Below are 17,639 nucleotides of genomic sequence, written 5' to 3'. Positions count from 1 at the left end.
GAAGTCGAAGACTATCGTTCCCAAAATTCGAAGGGCGATCTTTCGATCCAGCGATCATTACTTACCGTATTTTGTCCTATGACGATCCGTCTGGTCAGTCAAGCCACCCGCGACTCCGATGAATTCCCCACAAGGTGCCGAATCGTGACGCCTGTGCTTACGCTCCTCGTGCTTCTTCTTGTCTTGCTTGTGATCATGGTGATGATGATGGTGGTGGTTGTTGTTCTGCTGGCTGTTATGGTGGTGGTGATGGTGGTGGTGGTGGTGGTGGTGGTGGTTGTGGTTCTGGGACGAGGACACCGTCGAGGATGAGGTTAATCTGGGTCTTCTTGGACTCGCTGGGGCGCTCCCGACGCGTCTGGTCGCCGTTGAAGCCGATGCTTTCATGGACTCGACTTTGGTCTCAACAAGCGCGGCCAGGACGGCCTCGAGCCTTGCCACTTCGACGTTGCTCGACGCATCTTCGGTGGAGACTGCTTTGTCCGCGACTTCACCGCTCGCCGGCATAACAGTCATTATTCAACGATTTTGTTCACCATGTCGAGTCCTCTTCGTTTTCCCCCCCTCTACTTCCTTGCCACCACTCACTCTCTCTCTCTCTCTTTCTCTCTCTCTCTCTCTCTTTCTCTCTCTCTCTCTCTCTCTTTCTGCAACCTTCCCCTCTATTATTCCACGGCTATTAATCCCGGACCCCAGAACGACACCCAGCTGAGTGGTCAGAATTCTTTAAGAGAACACTCGAGGGTTTCCGAATGTCAAAGAAGGAGCGTTGAAAAACTTTGGACAAGTTATATTACCTCTAATCCTGACTCGGATTTTCCCGCTTCGTGGTAATAAAAGAGAGATCAAATCTGACGCGTTGCGAGGATCCAAACTCTCCCAGTAGGCATACCCAGACGCTTTACGACAACGGTACAACCAAATTATCTTGATACAACTCTGACTCGACGTTCGGTCCCCGGAGTGAATCGTCGTTTTGCCTGTTGCTCTCCAATATCACCGAGCAGCATCTACGTTTGAATGTCACGCACCATACGATAAGTAAGGAAGGCAACGGCAGGTGGTTAGCATAAACAGAGGAACCTCCCGCCGAAGTAGGCACATACCCCAAGTCGAAAGCACACGGAGCTCGTCGTTCACGGGGGTAAAATGTCGCATCGATACATTGGAGCGTAGTCGTAGTAGGAATATCGCCTTCCCACGTGTTATTTATATCACCGAATCATAGTATCACCTCGGCGAAACGGTTATACGTAAGTTAATGAAAAATTGCGCGGGCAGTCGATGAGACAAACGCTGTTCTTTGTACCGTGCGGTGTGTTCCTTTGGTTAAACCTGGTTAATAAACGTGTAGGAGAGGGTGTTTCGTTTGAACGAATACTCGAAAGCGGCGAGCTTTTATTCTCCTCGTGGTCTGCGGAGCTGTCGACGACGTTGCTACGACGACCCTTCAAAAGTATCCAGATTATTTCCGGCACTCGACGGTAACTAACAATAACTCTCTCCTTTACCCAGAAATGCCTGTAAATTTTGCGATACTTTTTACCACCGAGTCACCGCAGTTGTTCTTTCGTCATCGCGTTTCGAGATAATTTTCTCACCGGCATAGCCTGACAGGCACAGCTGTTCGACGGTAATCCCCTCATCGATGGTACAATTTATCGATAGATTATTATCGGTACTTTTGTACATCGCTGAGCATGGGACTGAGAATTTATGTTCAGCCGTGTCGTCTCCGGGATTGTTTTCCTCTTACTTATTATCCTATGCACTTTCGGAGATGTCAGTAACTGGTGATCTGAACTCCCTCGTGTAGATAGATCGGGAAATGTAAATTCTTACCCTTCGCAAAACCGCCGAATCGCGGTGCAAAATCGTGCGACGTTATAACAAATCGTAGAATCGCAGACGTTGCGTTAATACTGACGTTAACGCAGCTTTCGTCCGCACTGCGATGATTACTCTCGTTAAGTTGCATGGTCTTCGTCTTCGTTATTACCTTATATTACGGTTCAAACAGTTTTTCACCAAGGTTCAACCCGCCAGGGTTACATCGGGAGAAAGTGAATAAAACCCAACGACGTCGACGACGAATCGCCTCGACGCCAATGGACTCGGGGTCGTTTCAGGCTCTTTCATTGAACGGGTTTCTCCGCTCTGTACAAACGTGACGTCGTCGTCGCACCGAATCGCGTGTGCGTCTTTACCACCGTTAATAATGAACGCTACGGAGCGTCGACGACCCGGGACAAACGACGCGAGGACGTATACTGAGTGCCGAGTGACGCGATCGCGCAGGGGTGCGCAGGGGTGTTTCGGGGTCTGCGGCGCCGATGGGGTCGCGGCACTCCCATAGCCATCAGGGGACGGCCGACGCTCTCGGTTGTAGGCTGGATGCTGGAAGCCGAAAGCTGGAGCTTGCTCGCGAAGCTTGCGAAGGGTGAGACAGTTGCCGCCCCCCGCCGCTTCGATCGAGGGTGGCGCACTCTTCGCAGCTTCGCCTGCACGTCTGTCTCGTCACGTCGACGCTCTGCACCCTCCTTACCGTCGTACATGCACACGCACGCCTTATTTACTCGGCCACCGGGTATTGTACGGTATACTTTTGGCGACTCTACGCGTGCCGAGATGCTTTTAACCCTTTCGGTAACAGTGGGATGCCCAGGGACCAACCTTAAGAATTTCCAAGTCTTAGCCTTATCACAGTTTATTCGCAACTTCGAGTAATCTTTGTTGCTTCGTATGAGTGTTAAAATATCGAAGTAACAAGTTTGGGACAGAATCGGCGATTTTTTTTTTTCTGGCTTCACATCCGTCATATTGGATTTGAAATTATTAAATTCAGACTTCAGATTCGTAATCGACGAGCCTGGAAAATCACCGGTAACAATATTCAGGTCAAAATGTTGAGTTGAAAAATGGGTGACTGTGAGGGTTAAATACAGTCATGGCTGCTAAATTTCACAAATGTTGCAGGCAGCTTTTAATAGCTTTTTTTTTTTTTTGTTTCACACTCGCGCGGGTTGGTATAATTTTGTTAGGGTGAAGATCACGATATTCGAAAACCCCGTCAAGTGCGTCGATGGATTTTCCTGATATCTGAAGCTTGATTAGATCGTTGGTCAAGGTAAAAGGGTCAAAAAATCCAATTTTCAAACAGTAAAGAATAATTTAATCCGTATAAGAATTAGACTCATCTAGGACTAGGCCATTCTATTTTTTGACCCTCTGACCCTATTTCTTTGTCAGGAATCGATTTCCGTTATGGCAAAAATATACAAATTCCAACTTTTTTTTGTGCAACAAGAAATCACTCAGTTTTTATTTTATAATAAGCTGTAGGAGATCCTGATTTCGATTATCCCAATCGTTCTTCAACTCGCTGAAAATAAGCTGATATGCCCTGTGAAGAAAGGACACTTTGGCAAAATGTATTTCGTCAGAATTATTCTCCGAACGGATTGCATTTTTTTTTTTTTTTTTTATCGAATTTACCAGTTTTCTTCTCTTTTTCAATCAGAATTGAAACATCTTCCTACGATATTGATTTCAGCAATAATTTGTTTCACAGTCATCGAATTATAGATCAACGTACAACAGCATCTTGGAAATTTGTGACATGCGAATTATTTTTACGAAAAATTCTAAAAGAAAATCTCTCAAATTAGTCCGATTAATTGAACGTTATTGTAATTCTTATTCAAGCGGTTTTGTGACTTATTCCAATTTTCGCAAGATCGTATCTTCGTGACTAATTGCTCAGTTCGGAATTAACAAATCTTTGTAGCTTATATTCCAATTTTCGCTACATCATCTTAAAGCTCAGTTTGCGAGAATTAAGAATCCATTTAATCGAGCTTAAAATATTCTCATATTTCTGGAAACAGTGTTTTGGTACCTTTAGACTAACAGCTCGTCCAATCATACATATTACATGCATTGCATGTCTAAATACTTACGTTGCAAATTGCACTCTGTCAAAATGTGTCGAATACGTTCGCAGGATATTACTTCGTCCCGCTGCAACTCGACCTCAATTTTTTCCCACGAATAAAATTGTTCGTCCTTCAGTCGGTCGCCTGGGTCAGAGACGACCTTGATTTTGCGTTTTTGTATAATAACGTGTGCACAGATTCCATGCACAACTTCGTAAATGAAATTAATCGATGCACAGCAGTTATCCTTGATTTAGAATGCTGAATTTTCTATACGATGCTGTAACAATTTTGTGCCAGACGTAGATTAAATCTTATTACAAGTCCGCGAGCCGAGCGACTCGGAGGATGTTTGGCTCTCTACACGTTACAATATATACGCGTAGGCGTACGTAATTTGATCTGTTTTCCTCGAGGGATGAATTCCCTCGGGGGTAAAGAACGAGCCAGATACATGTTGGAATGTCTGCATTACACTCGTGTGTTCAACGGATGATGTTTTTGTCCCGATTAGCAGTGCGAGAATAATGATATGAACGATACGGTGTGGCGTGTACGCATTATATTGACCGTAGCGTGTAAAAAGTATCATTTTGGTAAAATGAAAATATGGATACCGAGCACGAGCGAACCTCGGTTTGCTTGTGTTACAGATTCACGATCTAAACGGAATGAAAATATGAGCGATCCGTTGATTGATGGCCGAGGTTCACGTTGTCGAAACTATGTATATCCTGTACCGTAACTCTCAAGTCCTGGAAATCAGGGAATTAATCGACGATGAATAATGAAACGGCGCGATTATTGATCATTGTTGATCGAGTGATCGCATAAAGAGATTCTCGGGACGACTTGTCATCCTTAAACGTAAACTTGTGCGAACTTTGTCGGAAAACTTTACTTTCAGGATAATAAGGCGATTGTAATGATCAATCATCCTCCGAAACAACGTGTCACTGTATACAATATACTCCGTGCTCCAGAGACTTGACAAAACGTTTTACGAGGGTCCTCATTTGTCCTCTGCCGAGTACAGAGTAACTGATGAATAATATACTTTCCTAATGTCAACCTGGAAGTGTAGGTAGGTTTGTGCAAATATTAATAGGTTACGCACAGCTCAGCTTTCTCTCTAACGTTTATTTACGCCGTGAAAGTGCTTCTTTATTCCTCTGATTGTGAGTTACACGTTGTTGTGCCGTGTCAACTTTTACAACAAGATAGTATTCTGTGGTTTTTCTAAAATCAAATATCAAAAATTCAAAATGGCAGATCCAATATGGCGGACAAAAATTTCACATTTTATCGAATACGGTCAAAAAACTCTGTGCACGAATTTTCGGGGTCGCTGATTGGTTTTGCCATAACGAATTTTCAAAATCTGATTTCGGATTTGTAATCAGCGACCCCAAAGACTTCTGGGCGGAGTTTTTTTCCCGGATTCGACGGAAATTTTAATTTACGCGCGCCGTATTGCATTCACCTATTGATTTTTTTAAAACTGCACGCAACATTTTTAATTTTGTAATCGGACATTTCATCGTTACAATAGTTTTCCGAATATTACACAATTTTATTTTACTTGTTCATTCGTACAAGTATTGTATAAATATTTCACCACCTAAATATATCGAGCAGTTTTACGAATATGCGAATATTCTTCTCCACGGTAGAATGTGAGCATTATGTTAAGACGGTTTCGCCTCGACGATGATGTCGACATCTTCCGAATCGTCGGACTGGAAAATATGAAAGAAGTATGGATTTAAGCAAGTTTTCAAGCCTGTACACACGAACTCATTGATAATCTCGGAGACAAGATATTCTACGTATAACGTACAGCGATAACAGTCCGCTACTTTTGTCGGAGAAATTTCCAACTACCAGAAAAAGTATATAAAAGTACAAACTTCGCAATTGATCAAGAGCAAAAGTTTCACGGCGATATAACTGGACGATACATGATGTAAAAAGAGATTTATATTACGAGTTTCCTATTTTTCCGACGCCTAAAGAAGTTCGGCTTCCATAAAAGTAGTCTGCGGATATTTCGAACTGAGAAGAACGTCGTCAGTGAGACGTTTGACTCGCGATTCTGGATATATGTACAGCAGAAGATCCTTTGTTTATTTTTTTATTCACGATTATTATACACCTATGACGCGGTAATCGGTGACCATGTTTTTTTTTTTTTTTACGAAATTTCAAGGACCCTTCAAGGACGCTTCAGAGATCTGCCACCGTCGGCAATCGCGTTATCATTCGGATACTAGCGACTGACTTACAGGTATATAATACAGGGTCGGGTCGAATCGACCGCCAGATTATACCTATATCTTCTCGACCTCACAGCGTGTCAAAAAAGGAAATTGAATCGCCATCTCGCTGTTTCCACTCCGTTGGAGGTTTTCATTCCACCAATCAATCGCAGCCCTTTATATTTACTCAGTTGTATAAAGCTATAATAGACGCGTATGTATATATATATATATATATAGGTATGTAACAAGGATCCCTGATTTGTATACTGCAAACAGTATTTTGTTTCCTCCTTTGTATCTACGTGCATTTCATAATCTCTCTAATTTTTTTTATTATGGCACAAAACTGCGGTAGCTCCAACTTTAATATTTTCTTAAAGGGACGCGTCGGTGAAACTTCAAACTTTATTTGACTGACGTAAAGTTTTAATTATCGTTTGAAATACTGTTTGGTTTAATCGTGTTGAGTATGTTACTTTCGTTCCGAAGATGTAGAAAATTTTTTTAATTCAATGAGCTTTTTCAATCATAATTTTTTCTCGTCAAAATTTGAAATCATTTGAGAATTGATTTTGTAGGGCGAAGAACAAAAGTTCCTTTTCAGTTTGTAATCTGATTACTCAAGTTATTTGAAAAGAAAAGTTTGGATGACAAAAAAAAAGTATAACAAGCATGTGAAAAGTTATTATCACTATTATTTCTAAATTGTAAGTTTCGCTAAATCAAGATCGCCGATATAAGCATGAAAGATAGGTATTTTAACATTGTCATTCCGAACACTTTCACAAAAGACTTTCTTAACGGGACCCATCATTTTGTTCTCCATGTTGTCAGAACAGATGTGGATACGTTTCCAATTTGTAAAAGAAAAAATATGTCACGAAGCTATTGGAAAAACACCAATTTTCGACGTTGTTTGAACCAATATCAAGCAACTTGTCGAATGCAGTCAAACCAAACAGGCAGGAAAATATTTGTATCTCGAAGCTTTGTCGGTCCTTAATATTTTATGTCAATCGAAAATGTTTCACTGCTGAGCTACCTTTGAAAGGAAGAAAATAACACTTGGAACAGCCAAAGAATTTTTATCTAAAAGTTCCGTTGATGTTTGGCTACCTTGTAGACACCTGTGAGAATATAGCACAGACGATTTGACTTGTATTCTCACCTCTGAGAGAGGCGTTGCTGTTCTTTGAGAGGAGATGTAGTCATGGCGTTGTTTCTCGGGGAACGATATCGTTTCCGGACGGATGAATCCCGAACTTTCCGATCCTTGGATTCCAAGGAACAGCCAAGTTGTTAAAACAAAAGGCACCGTAAGTACTGGTAACCCAATCTGAAGATGACAGTGACGATTTATTATTATTCGAGTCAAGAAGAGCGGCATGCGACACGTTTTTCTCTTATCTTCGTAAAGAGTTTTTCGGTTTTAATCCAACGTCTGCTACTGTGCAAAGTTCACGTTTCAATCCGGGCATATAATGCATTATGTATAAGCAGGTACGTATATATTTTTAAAGCATGCCTCGAAGGTACGGAATTTAATTTTAAGCCGAACTTGAGGCTTCTCTACGATTCTCATGCCTCTGATGTCTGTCGCGGCAGGATTGTGTTTCTTTTCGTTTTATGAGGGTAACTGTACGTACCCAATGAACCTGGGCGTATGAATAATGAAACAGAAACGTTGCTTCTAATCGGAAAAAAGGCTGCTGCTTCTGATATCATTATAGTTCCGTATGTTTTAGCTTCGTCCATATTTCGATGCATTTCCTGAAACTCGCGCACCGGTAAATCGGTCTCAAATATCATTCTTGTGAGTGTACGGAACATTGTTTGCATTTTTTATGCGATTGTATAGGTTTAATTTCACTCGTTTCAGCCTGCGTTGAATATTCATTAATTGAGAAAAACCGAAAACGAGAATACAAACAAAAAGTAATTTTTCTCCCGCTGCAGGAGGTCGGATACAATTTTTAATTATAAATAAAACCGGAAAAGACGTACTGTAGACTTTATGATCAGAAGGCAACTGTGCGCCCTCATTCTTCAGGATTAAAGCTTCAATTATTCAGCCTCATTCGCGCCACGAATACGGGCTTCATTCGACCCCGTACATTTTTCACGAAAATGATCGTACTGCATTTGCGAAGAGAAACGAAATTTCCGACACATATATATATAATATACAATGATCAGTACATACGGATACATACTTTGTGGATTTTCTCATAGTCCAAGCCTCAAAGTTTGAAAACTTCAACATTGAACATTGCGATCGTAAATAATTGAGAAATATCTCATTGTCAATCGGAACATTATTTGATAAAATAAGAAATGAAGAAGGTGCGTCTTTTTCGAGATTTGTCCAATCGAAATCCGCGACTTGAATTTGAGGCGCTTACCTTGGCAAAGACTGGAGTGAGAACGCTTTGAAGAATCGTTGCAAACATGCCGGCAAAAGTTGCAGCGATCGTGGTTTGAAAGTTAAGGACAAAGAAGAGGCCACCTAGGCTGCCGGTTGTCAGAAGTGCGTTGTAACCCCAGGATCCTGAGTAAACCTCTTCGATGGGGACGCCGAGCGCCAGGCCTGAAAGGATATCAACCGACGTCACAAATTGCGTTCAAGTCAATTCATCGATTAAATTCACGTAACTTGATCATATTATTGGGAAACGAACACCAACGGCGTATAAAAATTCTCGTTTGGAATGTTCATCTTTTATTTATCAACGTTATTGTCGAAACGAATTATGGCCCGTAGGAGAGACCAGGGTCGGTTGAAACATTTTACGAAAAATCACTTTCAACTAGGCGTAATTGATGATATGCTTTGATTGGACCTTAGTTATCTGACTACTAATCTGTAATTACACATGTATAGGTACTATCAAAATTTTGAAAGAAATCGTAAGTGTATTTTAGAACCAGACAAGTGATAAAAAAAAAAAACCAATAATCAAGTCGGAGATGCGGTAGGTGTTATAATAGATTTTTAACGGGTACGAATGCAGAAAAAATTATTCAAAAAAGTAAAAAACAACGAGGTTCCACTCCGAATATTACGTGAAAATGTTTCATTCTGGAAACCAAATGTTTTCTCTCTGTCTCGTGTTTCATAAAAATCAATTTGAGTGTTTTTGAAATGGGTTTAAAAAATCATAGGGTAAAGACGAGTGATTAAAAAAATTTGACAATTCGTTTGGAAGCATAACGTAGGAAAAATCGTTGGTGAGATTAAAAAAATGTCATAGTCGACCGTTTAGGGACTTGGCGTGGAATGCCCCGTGTATAATGTTTCATGTACCAGTGACGGTGAAGAAAAATAAACAAACATTCTTCGCGAAATAACATTTGTGAGAATCTGGTTAGCTGTGAGTAAAGTGAACGCGAAAACTTTAAAATCACATCAAAAACCATGGTTTTATCATATCGAACGTTCTAATTATAAAACCTTTCCACAGATTGTGTTAATATCATCGGCTTGTGTTAGTCGAATATGCTCAGATTCATTGTTACTACGTAGTAGGTACGTTATTTCATTCGTCTTCACTATCATGGGCGCAAATGACAATGCTCGGGATTTCTTGTGTGGTTTTTCCCTCGCCCTTGTCTAAAAAAACAATGCCCATTGAACCATTTCTGTACTCTACGTCAGTGAATTCGTCGTGGAGCAAGCAGTGCAACCGCTTAGAGGAGAAAACATCGTCTGACTTGTCAGGGATTGCATCACTGAGGTAGCAGACCAACAATAAGTAGTTGGAGTCTGTTTTAGTCGGACTCATCCAGTCATCGTACGCATAAATGAAAAGGAGAATTAAAAAAGGCTGCAAGTGCCACTTTTTGGTATTTACAGCCTTTTGTAATTGTCCGCTTCGTATTTTCATCGATATTCCACGTCGACGACACGCTCTTCGCCTTAAGCTTATCAATTTCGATAAATTCTACGACGGATTCAATTTATACGTGTAATAGAGAAAACCCGCCGCGAAACTTTTTGTTCGCAGCAATCTTTTTTTTCTGCTTCTTTTTTGGGTTTCATTTCGCGAATTGTCATCGTATTTCTTCAGTCTTTCGTATCGGATTAAAACTTGGTTATGGCTTTAAAATATATCGAATGCTTGAAACTTGTTTAAATTTGAATATGCAAGTTAAACTGACTTTAATTGCGCTTTTACGGTTAGTGAATTACCGAGTGAATTTCGATAAAATTACACTATGCGATGATACGAGTTGACTTGTTCGAAGAAATTTCCAAATTCATCTCTAAAACGTTTTAACTTTTTCACGTATTAAATTCTATAAATTTTTACGAAATCTCTAACATAATTTTCTCAAGTATAATAGCTATACCGTTGCTGTATGTTTTCATGCTGATGCGGAGTCCTGTATAGTTTCAAAGGAAATTTTCTGTCGGATAAAATATATAAGGATTCGTTGAGAAGCAAAGGTTTGAAAGAGCGATAAAATAGGTCGGAAATATTGCTCAACTAGAGAGAAGCTGTACAACTTTGGTACAGAGCGTACTTGAGTTACACGAAAATCGATAAGTATGATTAAGAAAAAAGTAGCCCACTACCGAGGCACGGAACGTAGTATGAATTTTATATCATTCTTTTCCAACGAATGGCGCCGCGTTACAGTTTGTTTTTGGATTTCGCAATTCTAGCAGCAATCTTCTTGTTCTTTTTCTTCTTCGTCTTCTTCTTCTTCTTCTCAGATACATACATAACAATATCATCTATAATAAATGACGAAGAATAAAAGAATTGCCGAGTATTTCTTATTTCCATACAATGCAAACTTGTGTACGAACCCGTAAGAGAGCCGACCGTTGCTCCGGTGAAAGAAAAGGCTGCCGTTATCGGTGAGTAGGTCAAGATGGCGAGATAAATAATTGAAGATACCGGCACGTTGTCCGCGGCATAAGCCTGCCCGGAAGAAGTCAGCATACCGCGAAATACCTGCAGGGACCGATTGTTGTTATTTGTTAGAGAAAAACCAGTGACGGCAGGAAAACGGACGTTTCAAATTTTCGTCAGTTTTGAGAAAGTTTCCGACACCCTCTTCGCCGAGGGTCGTTTGCAGACAGACATAAAATAAACACGCGAGAAAGCTTTTCACCTATTTTACCCGGTTGCTTTCGTTGATCTCGCAGTACCCGGCGTCGGTTTAAATTAATACTTTATGTCTGGCAATTCAGGAGGAGAATGGAAAAGAGGCATATAACGCGGTAATCCATTTTTGAAATGAGACAGAAAAACCCGGTCAAGTGAATTCGGTATCTCGTTGAACGTCAGTGAATCTCGCAGCAAGCTTCTCGGCAATATATGTTGAAATTGTTGTATAACAATTTTTTACGGATCGTACGATTTTTTAAAATATCGTTGTTTATTTGGAGCGTACTTTTTGTCAGTTGGATAAAGAGGTATAATATCATATAACTGATTTGTTTCGTGTACTCAAATTTTCATGCTAAACGGATCTTTGAAATAAAGAAACTAGTGGATTTTATCGATTTTCTCAGAACGGGACACCTTGTATTGCGTTTAACGGTTTATGGCGAAATTCCCCTCATTTATGCAATACGTAGGCGGAATAAAAAGGGAATTTTTAAGCGAATCTCCCGAAAAAGGGTGTAAGTCAATTTAGTCCCCTTTTCCTTTCACCCACTGAATTGATGTAGGTTCATGTAATTGTACGGCATGAAGCTCATCTCCCTTAATTTTACTGTGAAAAGCTCTCACTGATAATGCGTCGACGTGTTAAGAATAATTACATAATCTCGTAGCGTAAAATTGGCTGATTCACATCAATATCGATCGTTGAATTATCGCAACGATCAGTTATTGATCGAAAAGAACTAACTTCTCGCTTTGTCAGAAATAAAAAATTTCGAATCGCATTTTGTGTCATAATTTTGGTTACTGCATATAATTTGAAAGTTGAAATTTCAACCACACTTACCATTCCCCATTTCACGTGGTCATCGGTGTTATTTGAAATACTTTGTTGGGTATAATTTTCGAAAAATAAATCAGGTACCGAAGTTCCGTTCGCCTGAAACGACATAAAGTCCGACGTTTTGATTAGACGCTTAAAAAACGGCTACACATCACTCAGAAAAGTCTAGTTATTGTTTCATCTCCATCTGTTTAAAAACACTCAAAACGGCTTGACTGCTAAAATGTCGGCACAGTTCGGAAGCATCTTTAAACGTTCGGTGAATATCGCCACATGGAATCGTCCTGGCAGAGGATCCCTTGTCGAAACTGACAGACCCAGGTGGTACGCGCATTGTTTTGGCTGTACGATAAATCACGGGCCTGAACCGTGAAACCGGATACGGTACTGAACACTGGACCAATTTCATGGTAAACAAGTTTTCAGATGTATGGGGTGCGAGGTGTTAAATTACAGTGGGAGCAAACTGAACAGGGAAACGTCAGGACTTCGAGGCGAGTGTGTAAAAAGTGTCCGCAGTCTTTGAAGTTTCAAAGAACTCTCTGCAAATAATACCGTTTGCAAAATTTTCTGACGAGTCGCGAACATTCTAATACCGACCCCGAAAAACGACGCGGCTCTAAATCAACGCGTGTAAAGAGTTTAATTTTGGGTCGAAGTTACATTTACAGTTAACGATGGTGATAATTATGCTGGTATCGTTATGTCGGCTAATGATGATACGCACGTGCAGCTGACTTCACTTTGTCATAATACGGAAGCGTACTTCCATATTATGTCAGCTACACGTGCGTATTATCATTAGTCGACATAATCATACCCGTATAATCGTAGCTTATAGATCAGGTACTGAAGCTAATAATAATCGAGCCATCGATTAATTGAATCCGATAAATAATCGAACACGCCTCAATTGAATCGGTAAAAATTAATCGATCAATCAATTGTTTCAAATTTTTTTGAAACGGAGCATTTGAAAGCAAAATTTCGTAAATTTCAGTATGTAGTTTTAATAGCGGACAAGTTTTTTGATATTTTATAGTTTCGTTCGGAATATTTTTCAACTTTAGGTGAAAATATTCATTCATTTTTTACATATTACATGAAATAGGTACTCAATGAGTAAGACAATGAAGATAATTGATACTTTAATGACATAAATTGATATTGCATTGCATCGCTCCCTGGAGTAAAAAACAAAAACAAATTGTGAGTAAAAATAATCGAGTCGGTAGATTAAGCGAGTTTAAAAAATAATCGATCGTACTCGATTAAACGGAAATAAATAATCGATTTAATTGAAAATAGATTGTTTTTCGTAATTCTTAGTTATAGTCATAAGTGACGGGCAGTTACCTCGGTAGTCGTGGTTTCAGCCAGTGATAAAACGTTGCTGTCTCTTGAGGCGAGGGTAAATATGAGTATAAGTTGAACGACGTTGCACGGCGCCGACAAACAGGGAAGTTTTCCACTTCCGAGAGCTCGGGCCAAGTAGACGCTAAACGAAATGCACATTTTTTTTCACTCAAACGACAATTAATCTGCAGCTTGTTCAGAAAACGGGAAGCTGCTCAACTTTTTCTCTCAGAATAATGAGAATGAAAAAAAATTTGGGATCTAGTTTCTTACCTGAAAATTAACGCGAAGAATAAATGTGAGAACAGACGACTGTCGAACGAATCGAAGATGTCAGGCCTGAATGTATACGTCAACGAGCCACAGAGAATAGGGTTGAAGACTGTCAAACCGTTCTCAAGCTGAGATCGCGGCTCGTCCGCAATTAGCTGTGTAACGCAACTGGTTTATCGCAATAGACTTGAGGCAATTTTGAAAGATTATAACGTTGCACTGAGAAAAATTTCATTTGTTACAGTAACTAGAAAAATTCAGTAAAACAGGTATCGTTAGAAAAAAAACTGTTTAAATATTGTTGCAGTTACGAAAAACGAGGTACGCGTATCCATTTTGTGCTATTGTCGATCCTTTGTTGATAATTGCAACGCAAAATCAGTTTGTAACGTTTACTCTACTTTTTTAGTTAAACTAGGCTTTAATATCAATTTATTGTTACACAAGCATTAAATTTTCGCAACAGTTGCAAGAAAACATAGTAACAGTGATCGTAATGAGAAAGAATAGTAACGGATACTAGACTTTCTGGTAGGAGCTAGATAACTAATTTTCGTTTTGTACCTAGAACTATATTTTTCGATTGTGGTAAAAAATGAAAATAGTCAAGGACTATGGTAACAAGGTAACCGGAACTAAAAATTTCTCTCAGTGTGAAAGTAAATTTGATATAAGTTTTTATGAACGACGAAATGTTTCCACATTGCTTACAGTGATAAGAAGTGGAAACTTGTGATTACGTATCTCATTAACCGACAGACGCAATTTTACGCTGTCACGCGATTTTAATTGACCCAACGACTTCGATATACAGTCGAACAACTTGACTGATGGATTTCTAGGATTTTTACAATCTTGTAAGGAAAATACACACAGCCAACGATTCAAGAAAGAATGCAAACAAAATTAAATGAAATACGATTCCATATTCGTGACAATAACAAAATACACCTACCATTGATAACAACAGACCTATTATTCCAGCACAGATGGCGATCAACATCATCCCAGGTATGAAGAATGCGAATGCACCAGCTATTAGCAATCCGCTGATTGGATTGTTGGCAGAAACCACCTGTACCAGTTTTAATTATCCGTGAGTCACTTCATAGACATACAGTAGTTATTAACATTTTTCTATTGCTGTCTCTCAGCAAATTTATCGTACTTCCGGTGAAGTATGGAATAACAGGGATAGACATTAGTTTATAAATAACGAAGTGGAGATTATAATATTAACGACAGTTGCGTCGTCATGTTTTGTGTTTGTGTTACACGTGAGTACGATTGATGAATTAATGTCATTTACATTTTGATGATTAATTCTCAATGTCAGCACGTGTGCTAAGCTATTCCAATTCACCCGTTCGATGTTTGAAAATGTGTTTTTGGTCAAGAAGTTGAAAATCTTTCGCATCGATAAGTTGCCCTGTTTTAAATCTAACGTAAAACAATGTGAAAAAAACTAATTCCCATGAAAATGTTTAATGATAACTCTTTATTATTTGATTTTGCAAAAAAACTTTCATCGCTAAATATAAAATACGTGTCTTTGTATACATAAATCACGGATGAACGGCTTGTATACACGATGAAATCATACTTGACGTATACGTATAGCAATGGGTGAGTGGAAACGGCTGCTGTTTCAAGAACAAACATTCGTCGAGTATACGAACGGAAAACGTCAGGTACCGCACGTACATATGTATTTGTATATACATATGTATGTAATAGGCATACTGGCATCGATCATAATTGTCTTGGAATATCAACCGTGCCCGATACCCATAACTTATAAAGGAGATAGGTATTATCGACATTCAGTCAAGGCCGAGAGTTGACGGTTTCGTTCCGCGCGGGCACAATTTCCAGACGGTGAACAAGAGAGTTAGAAATTCTGAATCGGAATCGATTTTAATGCCGTCAACGGTCTCGCACGCTCGACAAAAATTTTGCATACGTCAACGGAATTCATCAGGAACGGAAAAAATTAATCAATCGAATACATAAACAAATTACGTCTAATACGAGTAGGAATTTTTTAACAAAATCATTAGCTTTTAAAAGGATTTGCATCAGTCAAGCTCACGAGATGGCAATTGTATCGTATAAAAATGAAAATTTTTAAATGGAAATAATAGTTGTTTCTAAAACTTACAAACGACGATTAGGATCCATTTTTATACGATCGTGCATCTCGATACATTCTTTATTTGATCCTACCTGTCCATAGCCCCTGAAAAGAACATCCAAGAACTTAAGTACGATCCAAGGCGAGCGATATCTTTTCTTTGACAGAAAATCCCTCAGGATGGAAAAATCTCCGACGAAGGCAACCCATTGTTGTTGCTCCTAAGGAAATAAAGAAAATCACGTGGGAATTCTATAATCTCACTTAAAATTGCACACCCATATTTAATTAAAGCACGAATGAATTATAATTACTATATATCGTCTTTTCACTGTTAGTTTTTGATTAATATCTTTCAAGTGCGATTATTGATCCTTGAATCACCGAATCTTGACCAAACTTCTGTTTGCTTATAATTTTTTAGCTGCAATTCACATCAGCTTTCTAATACTAAATATCTGCTTAGCGTGTACGTACAAATTAATCGTCAGACTCGCGGTAAATTTGAATTATTATTAGTACGCTCGATGCGCATCGGACAAGATAGATTCCTCATTACAGATAATAGTGTTTCGTTTTTACAGATATAAGAGCGATAGTAAATAAATATTATGTCTCACACGTGACTTATGTCGATTCTTTTGTTGGTAAAATTTTGGAATTTTAGAATTTAGAGAAAAAATAAATTACATATTTCCGAGATTTTGCTTTCAGGATCAGATATAAAAAAAATTAAAGACAATTGATTCGTGATCAAAAAAGAAATAATTTTTTTTTCAAAACTTGTTTCGGGTAATCAATGAAACCTTCAGAGTTTGGAATTAAGACTAGCATGCTTTTATCCCCAATGAATGTAGACCATTTTTACGGGTACAAAATTAATTAATACACGTATGAAAATATTACGAGTGAATATAGGATGAGACATTACTGGTCAAGCCCGTTAAATAAGACGTTTTTCACAATGGGTTTAAACACCGCGTGATGAAATTTAAGCTATTGATTTATAAGCCAAGGATATCCCGAATTTGCAGTTTATCTGCTATTCGTTTTTCTAAATATTTTCACACGTTACTTTGCAACTTTAGTGTGAATTCGAAGAAATTGTTTCTTAATTACGGAGTCTACTTTAAAGACTGATAATTTCAATTTTCCAAAACAAACTCTTGTCTTTTTGCGGAATTGCGGAAAATTCTACACGTGGTAACAAATAATTAAAACATTGCACTACACGTATTTGTCTCGTGTTTAAAAGTTCATGTTTGGAAGTTGGGATCCCGCAATGATATTATATAGTTAGTACCTAAAACATGATATTAAACTTCTGATGATACTGATGTACAATTTTTAACTTGATGTACTATACCTGCCGCCTCCTTATAGACATGATAGTTTAGATCCAGACTGATCCACGTTGCTTGCGATTAGCCCAGTAAAGTTATATTCCTCCTACTGTCAAAACACGCGCTACGCGCGTATTTTAGTTATGCAAGTGGTGGCTGTCGATATCTTACGTAAATGCGTTTAAATACCCTACCACATTACACGATGAACTGAATACAAAGTTTTTTTTAAATATATGAACCGGCTTATGAAACTTTACTCCTTGCATACTTAAACACTCTGCGGAACTGAATTTAGATCATTCCGGTAAAGACGAAAAAATTAAGCGGTTGGTACTCAATAAATTTAAAATGCACCGCAATATTTCTCGTAAAC

The 17,639-nt window shown here is 38.9% G+C and overlaps 2 protein-coding genes across 4 annotated transcripts in view; both read right to left on the bottom strand.

Annotated features, from left to right (window-relative positions):
- Positions 1–2,295, bottom strand: part of LOC124218575 (uncharacterized) — a 29,661-nt gene extending 27,366 nt beyond the window's left edge. The window contains exon 1 of the mRNA XM_046625152.2: positions 66–2,295. Coding sequence (XP_046481108.1) covers positions 66–516 — 451 coding nt within the window. The 5' untranslated portion in view covers positions 517–2,295. The remainder of the gene's footprint in view (positions 1–65) is intronic.
- Positions 2,296–5,103: 2,808 nt separating this feature from the next.
- LOC124218545 (urea transporter 2) lies at positions 5,104–17,394 on the bottom strand. Of its 3 annotated transcripts, none has more exons than XM_046625087.2 (10): positions 17,287–17,394; positions 16,013–16,141; positions 14,742–14,861; positions 13,787–13,941; positions 13,514–13,655; positions 12,161–12,253; positions 11,010–11,157; positions 8,599–8,783; positions 7,365–7,532; positions 5,104–5,674 (listed from the first exon to the last, which is right to left on the bottom strand). In XM_046625087.2, the coding sequence occupies exons 1-10, from the start codon at positions 17,305–17,307 to the stop codon at positions 5,624–5,626; spliced, it is 1,212 nt and encodes a 403-aa protein (XP_046481043.1). In that variant the 5' UTR covers positions 17,308–17,394; the 3' UTR covers positions 5,104–5,623. The 3 variants fall into 3 exon arrangements, with proteins under 3 accessions (XP_046481043.1, XP_046481058.1, XP_046481051.1); XM_046625102.2 differs by lacking the exon at positions 17,287–17,394 and adding an exon at positions 16,235–16,337; XM_046625095.2 differs by lacking the exon at positions 7,365–7,532.
- Positions 17,395–17,639: the final 245 nt, after the last annotated feature.

Source organism: Neodiprion pinetum, chromosome 1 (assembly GCF_021155775.2).
Source record: "Neodiprion pinetum isolate iyNeoPine1 chromosome 1, iyNeoPine1.2, whole genome shotgun sequence".
In the NCBI taxonomy this organism is placed as follows: domain Eukaryota; kingdom Metazoa; phylum Arthropoda; class Insecta; order Hymenoptera; family Diprionidae; genus Neodiprion; species Neodiprion pinetum.
Note: the sequence above shows the minus strand (reverse complement) of the source record. Positions and strands in the feature narration are given on the sequence as shown.